Here is a 22,561-nt window from a genome sequence, read left to right on the forward strand (position 1 = left end):
GATCACACTGGTCTTTGGAGTCAGATTATTTTTTCTTCTTTGATTTTTGTAAAGCACGTTAAAGTGTCTATAAAGCGTAGGAGCTTACTGTTGAGGAGCATAGGAGCAGCCCTGAGACTCCACTGACAGCAAAACTTGCCAGTTTTATTTATTAGTTGCCCTGGCAAAACATCCTTGGCTGGGGCTGCACTTTGGGAATCGGGGAGTGGGTATCAATATGTTGTTTGGAAAATGTCCAGGTTCCAAGCATGACGAAGTGGCAGCTCAATGAAGCACAAAATATGGTGTAAGCTAAATTGTGTGGCTCTATCTGAGGCTGAGATTTCCACTCGGCCTTCTCACTGTGCTTTGCCTGAAGGAGGTGGAGAGGCAGGATGCGTTTATGTTTGCAGATAAGGGGAAGGAGTGAAGGTGATAGCAGTGCTTTGGCTGTGGTCGTCATTGGTCCCAAGACAGAAATGGATGTGTGTAATGGAAAGAATTGAGGAGAAAACCAGAAATGGCAGTAGCAGATCCTCCCCAACAGCAGTCTCTAATTAAAAATGGACAGAAAGATGTGACTGAGTTGCTATGCCATCCATGGATGCAGTTTTGAGGAGGAAGTCTTATCTTTTTCTTTTGTTCCACATCTGATTTATTTTTCACTTGTTTTTTTTTCTTATTTTATTTTGGGAATTGTTATGTGTCCTGGTTTCGGCTGGGATAGAGTTAATTTTCTTCTTAGTAGCTGGTACGGTGCTGTGTTTTGGATTTAGTGTGAGAATAATGTTAATAACATACTGATGTTTTAGTTGTTGCCAAGTAGCACTTATCTTAAGTTAAGGACTTTTCAGTTTCCCATGCTCTGCCAGCAAGCAGGTGTGCAAGAAGCTGGGAGGGAGCATAGCCGGGGCAGCTGACCCGAACTAGCCAAAGGGGTATTCCATGCCATAAAACGTCATGCTCAGTATATAAACGGCGGGGGGAGGGAGTTGGCCAGGAGGGGCAGATAGCTGCTTGGGCATCAGTGAGCGGGAGGTGAGCAATTGCATTGTGCATCACTTGTCTTGGGTGTTATCTCTTTTTTTTTTTTTTTGTTATATTCCTTTTCATTACTGTTATTATTATTATATTATTGTTAGTCTTAGTTAGTAGTATATTTTATTTTACTTTAGTTATTAAACTGTTCTTATGTCAGCCCATGAGTTTTACCTTTTTTTTTTTTTCCCTCCTCCCCGTCTCACTGGGAGGGGGGAGGGGGAAGTGGCTGCATGGTGCTTAGTTGCCGGCTGGGGTTAAACCATGACTTTATGGCTATCTCACTGTCCTGTACAAGTCACCATATATATACAGTTTCCATAATACAAGCATTAAGGGAAGAGGAATAAATTTTTTTTCCCTTCCATATGTAACGGGTCTCAGTTCTGCTCTTCCAAGAGAGGACTCTTCCTACAAGGAGGTTGGAAGGCCAGAGAGTGGGTCTTCTGATGGAGTATCAAACTATTTGGTTTAGAGATTTGGTCACAGTAAAGCCTGAGCAGCTCATGTAAGATGTGTGTTGGGGCAAGTCCTGGAAGTGAAGTGATAAATAATTTCTATTTTATTTTCCACTCTTTCATCCAAATTATAGTTTCTATAAAATACAAGAATTATTGTAAAGCAAACAAATTGCTGCCAGGGTATTGTAAGGGAATGAATCATTATAAAAGAGTCCAGGTTAGGGCCCTCTTGTGGTGGCATTTTGTAGCTTCTTCCAGAGGTGTTTTGAAAGATTTTAGATTGTTCCCTGCAAAGTTGGTTGGAGGAGTAATAGCAAGAGAAGCATGACATTAAAATAGCTTGCATAAATACGATGGATTTTTGCATATCAAGTAGATACAAAGAATATGAAATATGAAATCTCACAGTTTGCTACAGGTTCCCTGAGCTCATGTCCAGTGCAAGCTGAGCGCACATTTGATTTGTGTGCCAGCATCTTTTATAGATACAGAGAGAAACTTTGAGCAAAACAGTTTGGTGTCTGTTGAGAAATATGCTGATATGATGAATTAACTGAGTGGAGTAGGTATTTCCACTAAACATTGCAATAATTTAAGTATGATTTAAAAAAATACTGCCTTAACCCAGGATATTTGTTTGATGCATTTCCAGGCCAGAGGTATAAATAACTCTGGACTATTGTTTCACAACTACTCGCATTGTGATGCAGATGCATTGTATGTTTGTATCAATACACTGTGGATACATATTGACGTATGCATAAAAACATGATATGTATTGTGTTTTTATGATGTGCTATCTCTCTCTCTATTTCTCCAAGTAAAGGTAAAGTATTTTTTTTAAGATTGTTTTTAGGGCAAAACTTGAAAAGCCTTCTGTTCACATCAGGTACCGTTCACAATAGTATTTTCATGGATGAAACCACGGGATTGTGGTTACACATTGGATTCTGTCAGTTGCCAAGAGGGATAGAGAGATAACCCCCTGAGCTATTCATCACTGCTTTCTTCTAGGGCAACCGCCTCCTCAAATCTGCTGTCATAACTGCAGCTGTCATCACACCCTGATCCACTTTTCTCTGATCTAAATTACCTTTTAACAGTAGCTTTTTTGTAATTTACATCATTTTGACAGCGTTGAATTAAGGGGAAGATAAACATATAGCAGAATATTGTAAACAGCAGAATACTTGTTGAAATTAAACTCCATTTACTGCAGAGGTTTTTTTTTTTTAGAAACCATTATATGCATACTGTACTCTATGTAGAAGAATTCCTGCAAGAAAACTGTAGGTGAATATTGCATCTTAAAAGATTGCCAGTGGTCCCTAAAACATGGGTTGAAATAGGGTGTAATTTTTGTTGCTTGTGCAATTTCTCAGGAGTGTCTATTGACAATACTGCAGTTGTAGAGAACAATGTGTAAGGACCCTGCTGTGGTATGGTTGAAAATTAGTGGACCACATAGTGAGATTTCTGGTCTGAGAAAAGTTTAATGTGTTCCTATATATTCATAGCTAATGCTTATATTATCACTAGAGGGCAGTAAATACAAACACTGAATTAATGTATTTTACCAGAAAGTCTTGGTTTGGGGTTGTTTTTTTTAAAAAAAAAAACTAATAAAGGAGCCTAACTCTTTATTAAACAACTCAGCTCCTGGGTTTTACTATGTATTTCCTCTAAAATAGTTCAGAAGAACATTGTCATCTCGCTCTGTTCAGCAACATAAAATTCTCATATTTGATGCATGAGAATTATATATTCCCAAATAAAAAGATCTATAAAATGATACAGCTTAGGCTATTCCATCGAGTTTAATGAATGTGATTCTGACAAGCAGGAGGCTGCCAAGAAAGCCTTTTTAAAGCAGCGTAATTATGCTACAGTTAGGATCCTTAAAGCTGAGACTCCTTCAGAAGAGTTAGGGATTTGTTCCAATTACAGCCATTGCTTCTCAGCCACCAGTGGAGTTCATCTCTTCTTGATATCAGTTCAAGACCCAACTTTGTCTCCACCCCTGCTGCTCACTTGGTGTGTGGCAGCTGATTGCTGCAGCTGGAACAACTTGTATTTGTAAAATTCCTAATTTTTTTTTTTTTAATTAAGTTCTACATTTTCTTTCCTTCCAGTCAGGGAGTCTGAGGTGGAACCCAGAGAAGTTTGCTGAGGCTGGTTGATTCAGCGTTGTTTCCTTGTCCCTAGCTGTCCTGCTTCTTCCTCCAGACCAGTTCTGGTTTTTGGCTCGGTTGAGTCCATCCACACGCCCTTGCTTGCTGCATGAAACGACCATTCTTTTCTGCTGTGGTCTTCCAGCACTGAGCAGACTTTCCATTTTGTGGGGAGGCTTTCTGCTAGGGTACATGCCAGCATAAATGCCAGACAGAGTTGGCTCATGCTGTGAAAACAGTCTTGTGTTTGTGACCAGTAGGAGTTGGATTTGACTTGGGTGATTATTGCTGTTATCTGGTGTGTGAAGGTCAACCTAAAAATGTTTTTTGATATTTTCAGACAGGCTTCTCATTTGGCTCATGAGATATCTTCAGGCTATCTGTTCCTGTTTATAATGCATACAACCTTGAAAACTAAAATCAGTGAAGTGTTTAGCTGTCTTCCTCTTTGTTTTATTTTTTGTTGCTTACTAGACCAATATGCACTACATCCAGCACACTTGTATTCAGGATTGGTGCTCAGACATCTCTTTGAAGGTTCCTACTGCAGCTTCATAGTCAATCCAGGGGTTGCAGTTGACAGTTAAAAAGCACTGTTCTCCTGCCCTCAAATCTAAGCACGTTCCCGCTGGAGCTCCCATATTACCCATCACTGACCTGTGGAAGGAAAGACCAAGATCCTAAGTCTCCTGTGGGACAGTTCAAAAGTACTGTGACTGAGTCAACAAAGTGGCCCTTCAGTCTTCTTCCTATCCTTTTCCTCAAGCCTGAAACGTTGCCATCTTACTTTACTGTTGACTGAACCTTCAGGAATCTTTGCTTACTAACAAGAGCCGGAAAGGAACACAGATACTTTATTTCAGAGGATCAAGGTTTCTCCCAGGCTGCTGAGGATGTAATTCTCTTCCTTGTCCCTGTCAGTAATGTGTTTCTGTATCAGAAGCCCTATTCTGGATCTCGGGAGAAATGAGCTTTCCTTGAATGTCTTGTATTCCATACATCTGATCTGTATGCTCTACAGAGGTTTACAGGCTGTAGGTTCTTCTGGCAGGTTGTGATCATTAATACGACAGATAAAAGGATGAAAACCTCACTAATGTCAGTGAAATCTGCGTGCCTTTGCCTGCACTTGGAATGATTAAAAAAAAAGAGTGACCTAGTAGTGAAATTCTTCACATTCTTTTTGAAGAACAATAAAATTTAGGTTAATAGTAATTTTCTTCTGACTATGGCAGTGGTACAGAGCTTTATAGAGAACCAAGAAATAGTTTAAGAAATATGAGTGCTCACAGTTCCAGAAGTTTGCATGGAGGTAGAGATTACTGCTTCAATTATAAGAAGACCATTTGAGGTAACTCACTGCAATCCTGATTTCATCACAAATGCACAGCTTTTAAAATTTTAAAGTTGCTTTCAAGCAGAGCATGTTCCTAGAAGATGTATAAACAGCCTTTGTGATACAAGTTAGTTAGAAGGTAGAATTTCTAGAATGAGTATCTGCAATAGATAGGTTGAGTTGTCGTAGACTCATGGGGCCAAATGGATTAGTGGATCTCCTCTGCCTCTCAGATGGCTAATTTGCATATAACTGTAGAAGTATTGAACTCACTGGGTTGTGCTTGACTAATATATGACTTGCATTTGGCTAAAACATAGCTTCCAAAAAGACTGCTTTTCTTGATTTGAAGAGACCAAGCAGCAGCGAATCTACCACTTCACTGCTGGTGTACACTAATTTAATAGTGCTCGTTGTTAATCCACATGTCTTGCTCGTAGTTTGAGTTGGTTTCAGCTCAGTTGGTTTGAGGCAGTTTCAGTGCCTTCCACTGTTTCTTGTTGCTTCCTTGGTGCTAGTGAACGAGGTCTGGTACGCTGTATTTCCTCTTTGTCATGGTTCTATACAGTAGCCGTATTCTTTTTAAGTTAAACAGCCTGAGTTTTTTCTTTTATTATAAAACATTTTCTCTATCCCCTGAATAGTATTTGTAATTTTTTTCCTACACGCTGTACATGACAGCATTTAGGAAGACAGAGGCACTAGAGCTGTATGCACTATTCCATCAGTGGAGTCACCAGAATGGTGTGTTTAGAGTATCTCTCTATTTAGCATCACAGAAGATGCAGATTTTTGGGGGGGGGGTCACAGTATCGCTATGAGATGTCCTGTTGTGACTGTATAAACTCTTCAGGGTTTCTGCTTTCTTCAGCGTAGTCCACTGTTTTGTACTAATGGGCTGTGTTCCTTATTGCCAGATATCTTTGCAGTTATTCCTTGAACTGTACTTTACGTGAATGGTGTCAACATACTAAAGAAGTGAGGCTGCTGTTGGTGACTTCCACATTCTCATGGTTTATATTCCCCCCCCAATTTTTCTGTTCTCTGGAAGTTTTTATACTGTGGAAGTTTTCGTAGTAGTGACTTAATCCAGATCACCAATGAAGAAATTGAGTACCATAAAATAGTCTCCGGTCTTGCAGACCCTGACTTAAAACTGTTCCGTTAGATGAAGACAGCCTGTTGATGGTTGTTAGAAATGAGTCAATAATCAGATTCTTAACCCATTTAATGTGTCCTCTCTCAACTGCTGGGAGTGCTGTTGCAGAATATTATACAGTAGTGAATCAAATGCCCGGCAACAATCCAAGCATATTACATGTTCAAAGACATAAAACGATATTGACTGGCATTAATTACATTCCTATGTCTTAGTTCTTTATCAAGCAAGTGCCTAGAAAATGTGTATTTCAGCTTTTCCATTATTTTACCCAGGACTGACGTTTTGTGAAGTGGGTGGCCTGAAGATGCCCAGCCATCCTGCTTGCAACTTTTAATTGGCACAAAATTAACATTTTTGCAGTCTTTCAAAATTTGCTAAAGCTGAACATCACAGCTCCTGGGATCTCTGCCACCTCTTTTTATGACTCCTGTGGAGAAAGTTGTCCAGGCTTGTTGATTAAATAATGGCTAACATTTGCTGTGGGTATTAAGGGACTTCATCATCTTTCTGCCTTTCGAGGTCATTGTCTTGATTCTTTCAAAACACACAACAGTGCTCATTAAAAACTTCCTTTTTTCTGAATTATTTTATTACTCAGTTACTGTCATTTCAAATTATACCTTTCTCGTTTCCATATTCTTTGCTTGATTGGAACCATTGTAGAAAATGTCATTATTCCCTTCTTCCCCCATGTTTTATCTTCATGGATGTTTGTGTATATGAAAACAAGAATTTCCCTTTCACATTGCTGGATTTCCACTTATCTTTAACTTCTGTTTTCTTATCTTGAATTACTGTAGGTATTTAGTTGTGTGTGGCAGCTATTTGCTGTGCACTCATCTATCCACCATAACCTCCTCTAAAGCTAATTATTCACTCATTCCAACCTGGGAATTGAGGATGAAAATCAGCCAAAATGATTACTGTAAATCAGTGCTGGTGTGAATTTCCCAACTATAAATTTCTAAGGTCATCACTGTTTTTTTTTTCTTTTTTTCCCACTCCTTTTTTTTGTTATATTCATTTTCATTACTACTACTATTATTATATTTCATTATTATTATTGTTAGTATTGTATTTTACTTTAGCTATTAAACCATTCTTATCTCAACCCACGAGTTTTACCTTCTTTCCTGATTCTCTTCCCCATCCCACTGTGAGCGGGGCGGGGGGGAATGAGGGAGCGGCTGTGTGGTGCTTAGCTTCTGGCTGGGGTTAAACCACGACATTGTTGCATATGTTGGCGGGGAATAAAAAAATTCAAGGAGGATCTTTTTATACATGCTAAACAAGTAGTGTAATTTACATAGCAGCCATTTTAAATATTTCTTATCTGAAACAAGTTCTGTGCTTTTGGGGACAGTTGTTAATAAGATTTAAAGAGGAACCAGCCTTTAAAGTAACAAAGTAAGAGAAGTTACTTAAAACCTTGGCTTTCCAATCTCTGTTCATACTACCTATTGCAACTGAAATTTCATACCCACATGCTTCACTTCTTAAGTAGCAAGAGGTATAATGGCTGTTATTTTACCATTTTCTAAGTCATGATTGAAATTGCTGTCTGAAGGAAGGCAGCATATTTTCAATTCTCAGTGTTGATGCTGGGTAGGTGGCAGCAGTGCTCTCTTGTGGGTGATCAGAAAACAATGCAACACAGATGTAGACAAGATTTATATTCAGCATTACAAAGCTGAGCTGGAAGAATCAGGAGAAATATTTTTCAGAAGTACTTTTTAGGCTACTTTAATGTCTTGCTGAGTCTCTAATAACCGAAGGCTGTTTTCAAAACTTAATTGTTTTATATTCATCTACCTGTATAGATCCAGAACAGGTATAACTGTGCATATTATAAAGAAAATGCATCAGTAATGTGTTCATTCACATGTTTTCTATATTACCTGTTTTAAGGAAAACAGTATGCTTTCCATATGAAAATACGTAAGTGCTGGATGATCAGTTGACTGTGCCCAGTTGTCACATTGCTGTACGTTTCTCTCCTGTAAGGAAGAAATTTGTTAATATCATATTTTGCCCTATTGATTTTTGCAGGTTCAATTCTTTTTCAAGCACTTAGTGTTGCTAACATTGCTGTGTAGCATCACGCAGAGAAGTAGAAACCACTTCAGCCAAAACCTCCCTTATGACTGTTGTTGGTCAGCATCTTCCAGTGAATCAGCAGTGTGGGCTTTGGCTGATCGCTGCACCTCATTCAGCTTGTCCTTAGACATTTGCCCATTGTCGTATTGGGAAACTCTCCCTTCTTTTGATAGAACAAAGACTCAGAAATTTGCTGCAGTAGTGCATATGCCTTGCACAGAGCAGTACAAGATAATGCATTCTTCCTTTTAAGTTTTGGTCTCTGAATAGCAGATGGTGGGACATTTTATTTAATACTCTGAGTCAGCTCACTGACACACTCCACTTTCAATTAATCCCTTTTCTTTCTGTGATGTATAGCTGTAATTAATTATATTAATCTGCCAAGGCAGAAGGAGCAAAATTTGAATAAATACAGTGAGAATTTGAGGACTCTTACTATCCCACTTCTGACTTCTCCATGGAAACTCAACGTTTAGTGGGAATTGTAAGACACGACTTGCTTTATCTTAACAGTAACTGCTTTTATCTCTTAAAATAAAAAAGCAGTCGAATCTGGCATACTGGCCCAATAGTCTAAGTAGATCAGTTTTTAATCTACATAGCTTAAAAGCCAAAAACATTTTTATTGTTACAGTACATCACAGTCTGCTCAAGAAGCCTGATAGCTCTATTTCTGTTGTTTTTTCTTCACAAAAAACTCAAAATATACTGCCCTTCCGTATGAAAAATTAAAACCACTAGGCAATCCACATGAGTATACACGATACTAATTTTAACTGCTTGGATGGCATGTCCATTGAAGAGAGCTGGTAAATGCTGCTGAAATGAGGGGACCTTAACCCAATTATTTTTGAATGGCGTGTGAATGTTGCAGGCAGGGATGCCATTATTAAATGGCATTTGCTGTAAAAAAAAAAAGAAATACCCCATGCCCAGGAGAGTCCCCAGCACTGGCCAATGGGAAATTACCGTACGTCATGTCACCAGCCCCTTGGATTTATATCTTTTAGGGTGACATACTATTGGCTGCTAGTTAGGCTCTATGGGAGGGATTACTGGCATCGTTTGTGGCTTCCCCTGCAGGTCCTTATTTGGTAGCTGTTGATAGAGCAAGTCTTCCCAGCAGCTGAGCATCTTGACATACATTATTCATTAAGTCCTGGTGTTCAGGAAATATGCATATCCCTAGCTCTTCGGATATTTCTTCAGCTCGTACAATATGTCTCTTCAACATTGCCTCTGAATGCTTGGAGTTTTACAAATGGCATTTATACAATCGGAAGACCATGCGGTTGGATTTCATTTCAGTATGCCTCCTGTGCACACAGTTGCTGAGATCCTGAAGATCAGCAAAAAGAATTAGGAGAGAAAAGAGGGAATCTTTCTTCTTGGAAGTCTTTTGCAGTGTCAGATAGCAAAGAACTGATTAGCTTAGATTGGTAGTATAGAGAAGAAATCAAAAATGCCTGAGGCAAACTATTTACTCTCAGTTTCTTGGGGCTACATAAAGGTAGGATTTTTTTTTACCTTTTAAGAACCTTGATTTGCGGTGCATGATTGCATGATCACTGGATAGCATGAGTATTTGTGGGTGATATGACTATGAGTAATATGAATTTAAAGTAAAAAAATCAGAAAAGCAAGCCTTTGTTCAGCAATGAGAATGAACTGCACAGTCTTTCTTAGAAACTGTGCTGGGACTTTTAAAATAATGCTGCTTCAGTGGATCGTCAGACCAAGTCTAAAGCCAAAGAAATTCAGAAGAGTTTTGTGTTCTTTTAGAGAAAGATTGCTACAAAACTGTATTTCTAGACATTAAAAGATTTAAAAAAAAAACAAACCTCAAAACTGAGATACCGTTCAATAAGAGAGAGCATGAGTAAAGAGGCAGAGGATAATGGATGAATGCATGACTCATACAGGTTTTAATAGGTGAAGAAATGTGAAATTATCAACCGTATGTTCCAGCAGCATTTTTTGGTAGCCTCTGTGTGTGTGTGTGTGACGGCTTATTGATTAAAACACTGGAAATTGTCATGTTCTAATATTGATCTACATTATTATGTAGAGCAGCTTTGAACTAGCTTGAAACTGCAATACTGCTAGAAAATGGAATTAAATAAGCTTATGTCTCTTTTATGGAAAAGTTTTGCACCAAGGACTTAAATCAATGTACCTTTCAATACACAGAACTGAAATTCACTTAATACAAAACCATGTTTGGGCTTTGTTTTAGCCCTACTTATGTGTTTGTGCTTAAAAAAAAGATGTTGCCTTTATAATTGTTATCAAGTGTGTAAAAAAGGAAAAAGAAACATCATCCTATGCTTGACATACAATAACTGTTCCAAGTCATCCTGTTTTAAAGAAAATTCTGATTTATCCTGGACTAAATAATGCAAGTATTGAATTAAATGACTAAAAATAATACAAGCATTATATTCACACATGTCTGAATCTCTTATGCTTGCTTGTATTAATACCTACTTTTATCATAGATTATTTTTTTTTTCAATAGAAATGTAAAACCCTCATTAGGTCATTGTGTCCAATTAGGTCATTGTGACCGTTCTCTGCTAATGCAGAATTGTTACAGTATATTCTCACGGATTTTGATCAGTCATCTGTGAAGAAATTGGATCCCATTATGCCAGCTAGGTGGATTCCTTTCTCGTGTACCAAAAAATAAGGTGAAATTACTTTCCATTCAGCTGAAATTGAGGTATTTATTGTAATTTACTAGGAAGTATTTCCTGCATTCCAGGCAGCTGCTGTCATATTCCTACTTGCTAAATTAGAAAAACTCAATCACTGATCTTCAAAAAATGTTCCCTCTTAAGGTTTAGCCTTTAAAATGGATAGATTTTTTGCTAATTGAAGTTCAGCAGAGAGCATGGTAGCTGTAGTTGATTACACACGGAAAAAAATGTCCTCTGTATAGACAGTGTCCTATACTGTCTATAGACAATGATTTTAGTTAAGAAGCTAAATAGTCCTTGAACACAATTTTAGTACAGTGCTTTTTGAGTTCGCACTGTACACATTATAGGAAAAATGTGAAGAGAGGCAAATGATCTGCTTTTTATGACATTCAAAACAATGATTCAGAGTATTTATGAAATTCTAAGGAAGAATGAAGCGTGTTCGTCTCAGAGATCATTATATATGTTTATATCCCTTACTATACATATATTTCTGTAATTTCTGTATGCTTCAGGCTGTACTTTATTATCTTCTGGTAATTATATTTCGGAGAATGGTTGTCATGTGGAGTATTTACCCCTGGCTTTCATTGAGTATCTTTCCTTGAAACAATGAGCACCACTATCACAACGCCAGGCTTAGAGATATGTACCTCACTATAGCTTATGTATAAAAAGCAGTGCCTTACCTTGATATTAATTAAACGCATGGGCTTCCAACCCAGATCTTTAGTTATTAAGAATGCTGTTAATGTTTTAGGAATGCTGCTAAAATCAAAGATAGTTTTGCATTGATAAGCAACATAAACAGAAGCCTTACATTAATTTGTAAGGCTGGCCTAAAGTTCCTTGTCTTGTTTTTGTAGAATACAAGACTTTTCAAATCCAGTAAAATAATATAGTTTATTCTTTTCTGAGTTACAAATGTCTTTTTTAAAATAACATTGATAGATATTTCAGAAACAAAACATAGTCATGTAAGTGTAATGTTCCAGGTATTGAATGAATGTTCCTTGGATGTATTCTATTCATGTAAGCTTTTGGAAATGTTACCTGGAAAAGAGGCAGCCAGAAAGGTTGAAACTGGGATCTGTTGCCATGTGGGTTTGGGAGCCAGTACAATGAAAGGCTTCAGGTGCTCTTCAGCATTTTGGTTCCAGCCTCCACTGGGCTTGGAGCTTGATTGACACTCAAACTGAAGTACAGGCAGGATGGGGCCTTTTGGTCCATGGACAACCTTCTAGCCCCGGCTTCACCTTCTGTGCTGGTGCCAAAGGTTGTAGTGGAGGCAGCCTCTTTACAGTCCTTGGGATGCAGCAGATCACCCATTCAGGAAGAGAAAGCCTGGGTGGAAGAGGCCCTACAAGGACAGGGCATCTACACCAAGGGTGATTCTGCATGCTTGCTCTCCCAACACAAATAACTGCAGGCTGCATATTTACTTAAGCTTTTTGTTACTGAGTCAAGAACTTTACTCAAAAAATGTAAAATGTTCTAAAGTGTAATCAATAAACTCCATACATATTAAGCATGCAGCCCAAACTTTTTCATGGCCATGGATTGACTCTAGTTGGATCTTCACTATGTCTTTGGAGCTGAACTTGAAGTTTCTTTCTAATATAGAAGCAAAGTCTTCCCAAGATTGTATGAGTGCCCTGGTTGCCACGTGGAAACATAGCTACTGCAAAAGTTTGTCTAAATTTTTCTATGTACCTTTGCTGACATCAAAAAGGTATCCTATTTTTTCCCCCAAGACCCCATGTATATTTATCCTAGGTTGACAGCAGTAGTATACATGCAGAGGTATGCACACATTGGGCTTCAGCCCAGAAGGACCTAAACTACCAAGTTCAATCTCTCATTTGTAACCTGTTCTTTGGAGGTGACCACTATTTGGGAAACTGTTATTGTCTCATCAACGTATGCACTTTTATTCTCATGTATTACAGTTCTCCCTCTGTCAGACTTCCTAGGTTTTTAAAGGGAGGTAAAAGTGCACAAGTACTTTTGTCACTTTGGGAGATTTTTAATGTTGTTTGAATATTGTGCCTGTGTTTGTATTGTGGATTCCTCCCCTCCCCCGCCATGCTGAGAGTAAAATCATTGAAATCAATAGAAACAAATTAAATGAAAAAATTCTGCTTAAGAAAATATCTTTAGGATTTTTTTCAGACGGTACTTTACTGCTCGGTTGCTGTGACATCAGTATCCAGCAGTGAAGAGCTGTATAATTGGTTTAATGGACATTTTATAGCCTGTCTATTTCCAGGGGGAATTTCCTAGACTATAGTCAAGGGCTGTGATATTTCAAAGGGATATATATGTGTCATTTTTCCAATCTAACAATGCCTAGTCTTAACATGGGAAAATCTTTCTTTCTGAGGAAGAATACAATATATGCATAGATCAGCCAAAAATCTCTGCTTCCTCCGCATGCTGAGCTGACAGTATCATAATTAAAGTGTATGGTGTAAATGTTTATTAGTAACAAGAGTTTTGATGCATTATGATTGATTTTCTTCAACTGGGAGAGTAGATGGCATTCAGATTTTTGAAATTCTTACTTAAAATATTATCTTTAACTTTTACTGTTACTGACAAGGTGGTTTCATGTCTTGTTTGACTTGTTTTGAATAAAGTGCTAAATGTTATTTCTGAGAGGACAAATGATGAGAGTATGGACAGTCTAGCCAAGTTTCAAGCACTTAAGAGGCATCTGCTGGATGACTGAGACAGTGTTGACTCACAGATGTAACGGAGACTTCTCTGATTTGCAATAAGGTCTTGTGGGAGCCACGTGAGAGGCAGAGTTTCATTATAAAGTAATTGTGCAGGGATGTATAAATAAGTGGAAAGTTGACGCTCTTTGAAGCAGCAACTACGTACGGGTGCACTTGGGCCCAAATGAAATCTTTGAGAAATAGGTAAAATCAGGAAAAAGTAGGACCTTTGGGTTTGGGTTTGTTTTTTTTTCTTAGAACAAAGATTTTTTTTCTCCGAAGGACAAGTTATTAAACATCAGAGGATTAAGTAACATACAGATATACTGAAACAGGGTATAATCAACAAAAATGTCTGAACATGTCGATCACTGTTTATCTCTCTTGGGGGTTTGTTATGTTCTCAGAGAGGATTATTGTTCTGCATCAGAAACTGCTGTCCGCGTATGGTCTTTAACTTCATCTGTTACAATGTGGATGATGGTCGTAAGGCTTTGTCATATAGTTAGAAAATCAAAGCAGTTCTCTAAATGCCTGCTTAGTCCAGATGTTTTCAAAATAAATGTCAATTAAAGTCTTGTTGCTGTGGCATCGGCAGCAGGTGAAAGAGTATGAGGAAATTATGCTGCTACAGTTCTTCAAAGCCAAAGGCTTCTCCCACTGAATTCGCTGTTTAGCAGGAGGGCCTTGCAGAAGCTGGGGGACTTGTTTTACTGTACACCCATGTTCAGCAGCAACACAGACTGTTCTGCAGGTTTCATGTTGATGGTTGAGCTTTTATGTTCTGGTGACTTATGGGGTGATGGGAGGTGGGAAGACAAGGCTTTGTATCAGACTAGTGGGGAACATTGCATTAGAAGACTGACATGCACCTTCCATTTGTTGTGGACATCCATACAATAAACATTTAGTAGGAAATTTTTAAAGAGCGTATGCTCCATAAGTTCCACAAGGTGATTCCCAGTATGCAGTAACAAACCTTCTCCCTGCCTAATCCCCGCAATTAAATTTATGATTTGGAGGAAAAAAAATTCCTTCCTGTTTGTTGTGTCAGGTAGCTGCAGAAAAAGCATAGTGCAAACAAACACCAATTCATTCTCCTTTCAAAGCTGGGAAACTTCTAAGGAGAGTTCCTGAAGAGTATGTACCAGTGGTGGCTAGATGGTCTTTTTCCAAAGTGCGGCACGTGACCCAGTAGTGTTGCTCTCCAGCAAAAACAGCATCGCAAAGTTGGGCATCATCTAAAAGGGTTTACTAGGAAACAACCAGACAGACGAGGACCTATTTAGTTGTGATCCGGTGAACTAGCTGGATTAAATTAAGGAAGAGAGAATATTGGAGCAGTAATGCATATACTGATGATATGCCTGGAAGTTAATGCGATTTTGTCAACTTCTGACATTTTTTGAAGATTCCTATACACGATATTTAATTTAAAGCTGCAGTTTCTGGATACCATCTGGAGACAAGCCATTCCATGAGATCTTCAGTTTTTGCCTTAAATAATTCAGTTTCTCACTCTCGTGGGTACAGAAGAAAAAGCATGCAAGCGTGACTTAAGTGTGTGTTAAAAGTTTAAAGACAGGCTTTTAAAAATACTCTTAGGATTTTTGGACCAGTCACTTTACTGCTTGGCAAGCTTCGCTTGTTTTTTTAACATTTGACATTGGTGACAAACATCAGACCTCACTATAGGGGTTGACACTGGTTTCGTGCAGAATGTATAGCCCTGTAGTTCATAGTATGTATAGCTGTATTTGCAGTATGGTTCTGATTTTCAGAAATGTGTTGAGCACTTGCTAGCACACGGCTATATCTGAGATCAAAGCTGAGCCTTTGGCTTGTGACTAAAGTAGGATTCAGTCTTTGTAGCTCAGGAACTTCCTGAGCTGATGGCATGTCAAGATGGCAGGAAAATGCAGTGGCTAATGGTTAGAGTGTTGTATTAAAGGTAATTTTTATTTGGCACACTGTGAGCAATATGGTAATTGGTGACTTACAAAGACATTGTGAAGAAAATAACAGCTTTCACTATGCAAGGCCTCTTTGAAGAAGGTGCTTTGAAGATTCCAGTGGAATGGAAAGGAGGTGGTTAATGTTTAGTCTAGTGCTTTATATCTTATAGAAGAATAAATTACGAGTTTTCTACATAGAGGAATGTTTACAGGGATATATACTAAGGGTAGCTATTGCTTGATGTAATAAATAGTCATAACTGGGTGAACAAAATGAAAGATGATTCTGAAAAATGTCACAAATCGTTTGGCTTTGTTAAGAGAAAAGATGACTGAGAAATCTAACAACAAAATGAAAGGATGGCACAACAGGAGGCAAAATTCAGTAGTGACAGATGGATGCTAATTTACATTGGCAAGAGTTCCTTGAATTGCTAATAAATATTGCTGAGTTCTATTTGTTGATAATATCAAGGCAGAGCTATAGTCAATGCAAATGCATATAAGATAGCTAGAGCTGTATTATGCAATTAACCTGTCGAACACAGTGCCACAAGATATCATTTAATCCTGGAGTCTAGAAGGAATCAAGAAAGGCTCAATGATGAGTACCTAATCAATTACACATTTTGTGGAATGTTAATATCCACTTCTATCTTATAGAGTGCCTAGAGTGAATTGCTAACTTAGAGGGAAAAAGAAGGTGTTTCCACAGATGAGTATTTTCTACTCCGATGTTTCATACAGATACTGACAATTGTCTGAGATTGTGGAATGGCCAAGTCATTGGGCTGATCCGGTATAATAATTTTAAGTCAGAGACAACAAAACCTACCTCTGTTCATATTGGTGTGTAGGAAATCAGTAAGATACTTCGATTGTTTTGAGCAGTGCTGTCAAATATATTTGAGTAGATTAATGATGAGAGGTAAAATAAACTTGAAATGAATTGCAAAAAATGCACAAATAGATTAATTTACAAATATTGTAAGAAAACCCTAGTAGAGAAGCGGTCCTATGTAAATACATTTGTATTTTCTCTCCAAATTAAAATAAAAAAATTGAAAAGACAGTAATATTAATTATTTGTGTGTATACATATGTCTTACAGTTTTCAGTTGCTAGTAGGACCCTGTACCTTAGTAATTGAATCACTGTGGAGTATTTTAGGAGGTTAAGAATTATGCTGTCCAACCCACGAACAAGTTAGTAGGATAGAGCGATGTTTTATGTGCTTTTTCGCTTTCATGGTTATCTTAGTTTAGCATATATTCTTAATGTCACATCCTTTCTCCAATTATAAATTTACTGCATTTTCTCATCCTGACTAAAATACATATTGATCACTAACTTTATGTTTTTTTGTTTTGTTTTGTTTTCCAGTTTAAAAGAATGCTCAACCGGGAGCTAACCCACCTATCTGAAATGAGCAGGTCAGGCAATCAGGTCTCAGAATATATATCAAACACGTTCTTAGGTAAGACTATGATGGGAGTTAACTTTTTTGCCTTTTGTTTTTTTATCTCTCTCTGGGCTGTGATAGAGCTTAAAAGCAAGTAGCTTTCCATATTAATTTCTGTTTTTAGAAACTGTACATTTAGTATCTCATTGTTCAGTGTTTGAGCAGAGAGATCGTGTTAGATCCGTTTCCTCACAGCTGAATTAGTTTGTGTGTGTAGTTTCCCTGTGTGTGTAATTACAGATAAATATTCATATAGATATTTTCAGGTTACATTACAACTACTGTATTGCTACCATATTAAGAAATTAATATATAATGAATTAATTATATATTAAAACGATTATTCCACTCTGTTTCCCTAATGAAAGTTACCGCAAAGAGATTTCAGTGTGCTGGAAGCACATGAGCACAAGTAACCTCATAAAATCTTGTAGCACACAGTTCTGATGCTTTGCTATTCCCTGCTTGCATGTGAGTGGGTGGAGGAATATGACTAAGTCAACATCTGAACAGACTGCTGCCAGGAGAATTTGTGCGGCTCAAGAGCTTGGCATGGTGGGATGTGAGCATCAAAAAAAGCCAGACCCAATATTACAAAGAGTATAGTTCCTCCTCTATCGCTTTGCAGAAGGAAGTGTGTATTTTTTTGCTAAAACTGGTGAAAACGAATAAAATGTGGTTCTATACTGTTGATTTTGAACATGAAGATAAAGATAACATACCATTCTCAAACATGTTTTGAGCAAAACACCATTGGTTCATAAAAACTGTGTGTATAAGGGGAGGCACAACTGAATACATCTAAATTAGGACAACAAGTACTTTAAAAAGTGCCAGTCATACATGTAAAGATACGTCTTGTTTTATTTGTGTGAGATACCATAGCTAGTGCTTTTTGTGTTTTTTGAAAGAAGCAGGATTTTTAAGTACCTTTTATCCTGCTTGTCACCATATCCTAAATGTCTTGCCTAATGTGTCTGTTCAGTTTACCCCTGATTGCAGTAGCGTGCCTGAGCACTGTGGCACAGCAGGGTTTCAGACAGTAAGAAAGGGATGAGCCTCTGTCATGGAAAAGCAATATTGCACAGCTTCAGGAGCCCCGAAAGTCACAGTGTACGGTTACCTGAGAAGATGACCCACTTAGGCTGAAAAGACTGAGATACCAGTTTCTGCTTGCTTTTACTTGAAAACTTAAGGCTCATTTTGACAGGGTAAGGAAATGCATCTGTCAGCCTTTCACATGAGACTTCAGTCTTGAGCAGAAATAGGGCTGGAAAGGCAATCACTTCTGTGTTACTGAGCCATGGGTACTGTTTTGTGGCTGCATGAAAAACTCAGACACTTAAAATTGTAGGTATAAGAGGAATACAACGGGGAAATCACCTTATCTATAGAATTATTGCTTAAATAGAGTATTTTAAAAATATGCAATCTAAGTATATAGGTTCTGAGCAACAAGGTGAAGAGGAAAAACATTCTCTCCATAGAAAAGTTTAATGAGTCTAGTTAGTTAATTTTTTAAATACATAATCTATCTCCAGAACATCTACAGTCTTTCTCACATTTGAAAGTTAGGAACATGTCATAAGAAAACAAATTTTTCTGTTCTTCTTCAAAAAAAAAAATGGACAGTTTTCCCAAGTAGGGCTGTAAGACATGTATGAGGTTATTCATAATGACAACAAATATATTCCTTGTGTAAGAATTAAGGCTCCTACATTGGGTATAATAATATGCAAGGTTTTTATTTTTCAGTGTCATTAACCTGTTTTCCTATGAACAGAAAATGTAAGAGAACGTGCCAATGAGCATAGTACAACCAGGGTCAAAATGGCAAGCTGTCTTTTCTGAACGTTCAGATGGGCACAGGATCCTTTGCCCTGTGTGCTTGTAGTTACAAAAGCAGAGGCAGGCCCATGGAATTCCTCTGGAGATCTAAAGTCGTTCAGACAGACACTTCTTTTCACTTGAGTTAGTCTGACAGCTCGGCTTACAAACCTCCCTTTGATGGGTCTAAACTTTGTGCATATGACCAAAACCATAAACATCAAAGCACAAACACGAGTCACTGCTCCTCATCTGTTGTCAGTTTGCACCAGTCAAGAGCTGCAGCACTCCACCTCCTCCTTTTCTTGATTGTCCGTATGAGGAGAGTGGTGAAGTATGGCGGGGGCAATCGGGGAACTCGGTGCCGCAGGCTAAAGCTTGGTGACATTTCCACAGTCTCTTCTTCGCTGTGATTTGTTTGGAATTTGCGGTGTCCAGTAAATGCGGCTGCTAAAGGGTAATTAAAAAAAAGAAATGGAAAAAAGAAAGACAGTGAAGAAGCAAACACAATAACAATCTGGTAATTAGAAATGGACTTGCTACCCTCATCTGGTTTCAGTGTCTTTATTGAAAATGACTATTGCAGGAAGGAAAAAATAGACATATGTTTTAAAGAGCCCACATTTTCTTTTTTTTCTTGTTTCTTTTGTTCTAAGGTGTTTTTTAAATTGTAGTTTTTGCTAGTCTCCTATGTTAGAAACATCTGTTCTGGATTTTCCTGGTTTCGCTGGAATATTCCTTGAGGATTAGAAAAGGTTCAGGTACATTTCAGCAAAGAAGAGATAATATGGAGGGAGTCAATAAAACTCTATTTTGAAATATAGTATGAATGAAAAGAACAAAAATTAATGCAAATTCCTAGCAGTTTTGTCAGGAGAGTCCTTTGTTGCACTAACTTGGGTTTCTTTGGGAACCACAGATGTCTGCCACACTCCACAGCCCCGTACTGTTTCTGCAGCAGTCAGCTGGCAATTGCCTAAATATATTTTACTCTCAGTTTAATCCTTGTCTAAAGTTTTGCTGGCACGTACATTGATAAGGTATATCAAGTGATGCCGCTGATACTGCTATGGAGGCAAAAGCACACAGCAAAATGTTGGGTTTTATCAAAACAATCCTTTTGTTGGTATTACTTACTGTGGTTGGGAGGTGCAGAAATGCGCTGCATTTGCTGGCATGAACTGCCTCTGCATCCAAAGCGCTTGTAGATGTAGCTGGCAAAAGGCTTTCTGAGTGGTAGAGAGTCTTAACACAAACAGAACCAGTCCCCAAGTATTAGGTCCTTCAAGTCCTGAAAATGTTTTGAAAAGGTTTACATGAGATACTGTTCTGATTGTTTTTGAAATACAATTTCAGAGAGAAATAGAATTTTTCCTGGAAAAGAAGAAATTTTAAATTTTCTTGCAAAATGGAAGTTTAGATTTCTGTTCAGTTGTAATAACATTTTTATAATGAAAGGATTGACCCTCTCTACAGTGCTAGGGGCACAAGAGAAGTGGAAATCAGTCAGTCACAAGTCACATTTAAAGCCAGTCCAGAAATAATGAGGCAATTTGTGAAATAGAGATCTGCTTATACTGAGGCATAGGTCTGTGTTTATCTTTTCATGGGTTTACTGCTCTTGATATGAAGTATCTGTTGCAAAATCGCCAAACGTAAAAATAAAAAAAGATTTGTTAAGAATTATAATATCCATAAGATGCAGCTCAACAGTGAATTTTGTAATATCTGTAATTCCTTTAAAAATTATTCTCTTCATTCTTTTGAAGACAAACAACATGAAGTTGAAATCCCTTCTCCAACACAGAAAGAGAAAGAGAAAAAGAAGAGGCCAATGTCCCAGATCAGTGGAGTCAAAAAACTGATGCACAGCTCCAGCCTAACTAATTCCAGTATTCCCAGATTTGGAGTTAAAACAGACCAAGAAGATGTTCTTGCCAAGGTAGATAATATATAAATCCTTGCATTTAAACGATTGAATTAAAATAGAGGGTGGACTTATCAGTATTATTCCATCCTCTGCTTATAACCATTGATTTCAAGCTGTAGCACCAGAGGCTGGTCTCGCTTGAAATAATATAAATTTGGTGAAGTGGAAGAATAACAAGTAAAATCAGAATCAGGCCATAAGGGTTAATTTCCACGTGAACAGGATTTCATCTGGAGATGGAATGTAAATTAGCATTTGTGTATGCAGTAATAAAGCTGCTTATTCATAAATAATATCTGAAGAATGAAGAGTAAACATACCATATACTGTCACAGGAATGAAAATATATAGCAGCCCTATGTTTTTTGAAAATGCACAACTGGTATATAGTATTAAAGCTGTCCTTCCAGCTCCTGTCTTTAGCTGTATCATTTTACATACATCATTTGCGTTTCTGCTTTTAGTGACATTTCTTACGATTTTTGCACCAGCAACTAACTAGTTGGCAATAATCTAAAACTGGCATAAAGTGATTATTCGTTTAATTTTAGAGTTTTACATTTTGAAATAAGCCTATCCTTATGTTTTCAGGAATCTCCCCCTTTATTTCAAGAGTGTTTCTGAGAACCAGGGAGACAGCAGCAGAACATCTTTGGTGGTTTCCTCCTTGCTGAACTCTGCTGTCACTGGGCAGTGAGATAGCAAAGTGTGTCAGTTCAACTCATTCAAGATACTGTAGCATTTTTCTCTCTGGAGCAATCCACTTAAGATGTCCTTAAGCACCTTTCCTGCTTAGTGAATTAAAATCTGAAAAGTTGGTAGCTGCAAATTCAAATATTGCCAGATTAGTAGCAGCAGCTTTCCCCACTTCCAGAGTTTAGCATGTAACTTTGACAGTGGCAAGGTTTAAATCTTCATGAGTCTGCTGTTAGTAGCTGTTTCAATCAAATATCGCTGGAATTTGTGTGTTAGGTTTCAACGTGTTTGTTGCTTGATTCTGCTCTAGGAACTAGAAGATGTGAACAAATGGGGCCTTCAGATTTTCAGAGTAGCAGAGTTATCTGGAAACAGACCTTTGACAGTCATCATGCACACCATTTTTCAGGCAAGTAGCAGCAGCCATGCTGCTTTTTGCTTATCTTAGAGATTTTTCTGTGCTTTGTAATCTTAATTGTTTCTCTTTTCCTTTTCTAGGAAAGGGACTTGTTAAAAACGTTTAAGATTCCAGTAGATACTTTAATAACTTACTTGATGACCCTAGAAGACCATTACCATGCAGATGTGGCGTATCACAATAACATACATGCTGCAGATGTTGTTCAGTCAACCCATGTCCTGCTATCAACCCCAGCATTAGAGGTAAACTACGCTAAGGTGGGAAAGAGGCCGGCATGAGAGAAAGGGACATACGAAGACTCTTCTAAACTAAATATTAAAGATATTAGTTTCTGCAGTATTTTTAAAAGAAATCTTAGCATTTCTTTCATGAATTCTGCTCTTTTAAAGATGTTTTATGAGTATCAAAGCTTATTTACATGTAAATATTGTACAGAAAATGTCACATCTTTTTCTTTTAAATCATGCGGATTTGTGCTGTCATATCCTTTTTCATGCATAACTTGTTTCCACCATCTTACTATTAATACTACATCCTGTTCTGTCATTATTTCCCATGTGGGATTCTCACTAACCACAGTTACTGGAATTGCTTAGGAAAG

The 22,561-nt window shown here is 37.8% G+C and overlaps 1 protein-coding gene across 5 annotated transcripts in view; it reads left to right on the forward strand.

Annotated features, from left to right (window-relative positions):
• The window catches only part of PDE4D (phosphodiesterase 4D), a 406,899-nt gene that overhangs the window by 376,020 nt on the left and 8,318 nt on the right, over positions 1-22,561 (forward strand). For 4 of the 5 annotated variants that reach the window (XM_050912860.1, XM_050912861.1, XM_050912862.1 and 1 more), the window contains exons 7-10: positions 17,008-17,101; positions 20,683-20,855; positions 21,850-21,948; positions 22,038-22,202. In XM_050912860.1, the coding sequence (XP_050768817.1) occupies positions 17,008-17,101; positions 20,683-20,855; positions 21,850-21,948; positions 22,038-22,202 (531 nt within the window). Of the gene's footprint in view, positions 1-9,709; positions 9,758-17,007; positions 17,102-20,682; positions 20,856-21,849; positions 21,949-22,037; positions 22,203-22,561 lie in introns of those variants that run through there. The other variant, XM_050912863.1, reaches the window with a different exon arrangement.

The sequence above is a fragment of the Gymnogyps californianus genome, chromosome Z (genome assembly GCF_018139145.2).
Source record: "Gymnogyps californianus isolate 813 chromosome Z, ASM1813914v2, whole genome shotgun sequence".
NCBI classification, from domain to species: Eukaryota; Metazoa; Chordata; class Aves; order Accipitriformes; family Cathartidae; genus Gymnogyps; species Gymnogyps californianus.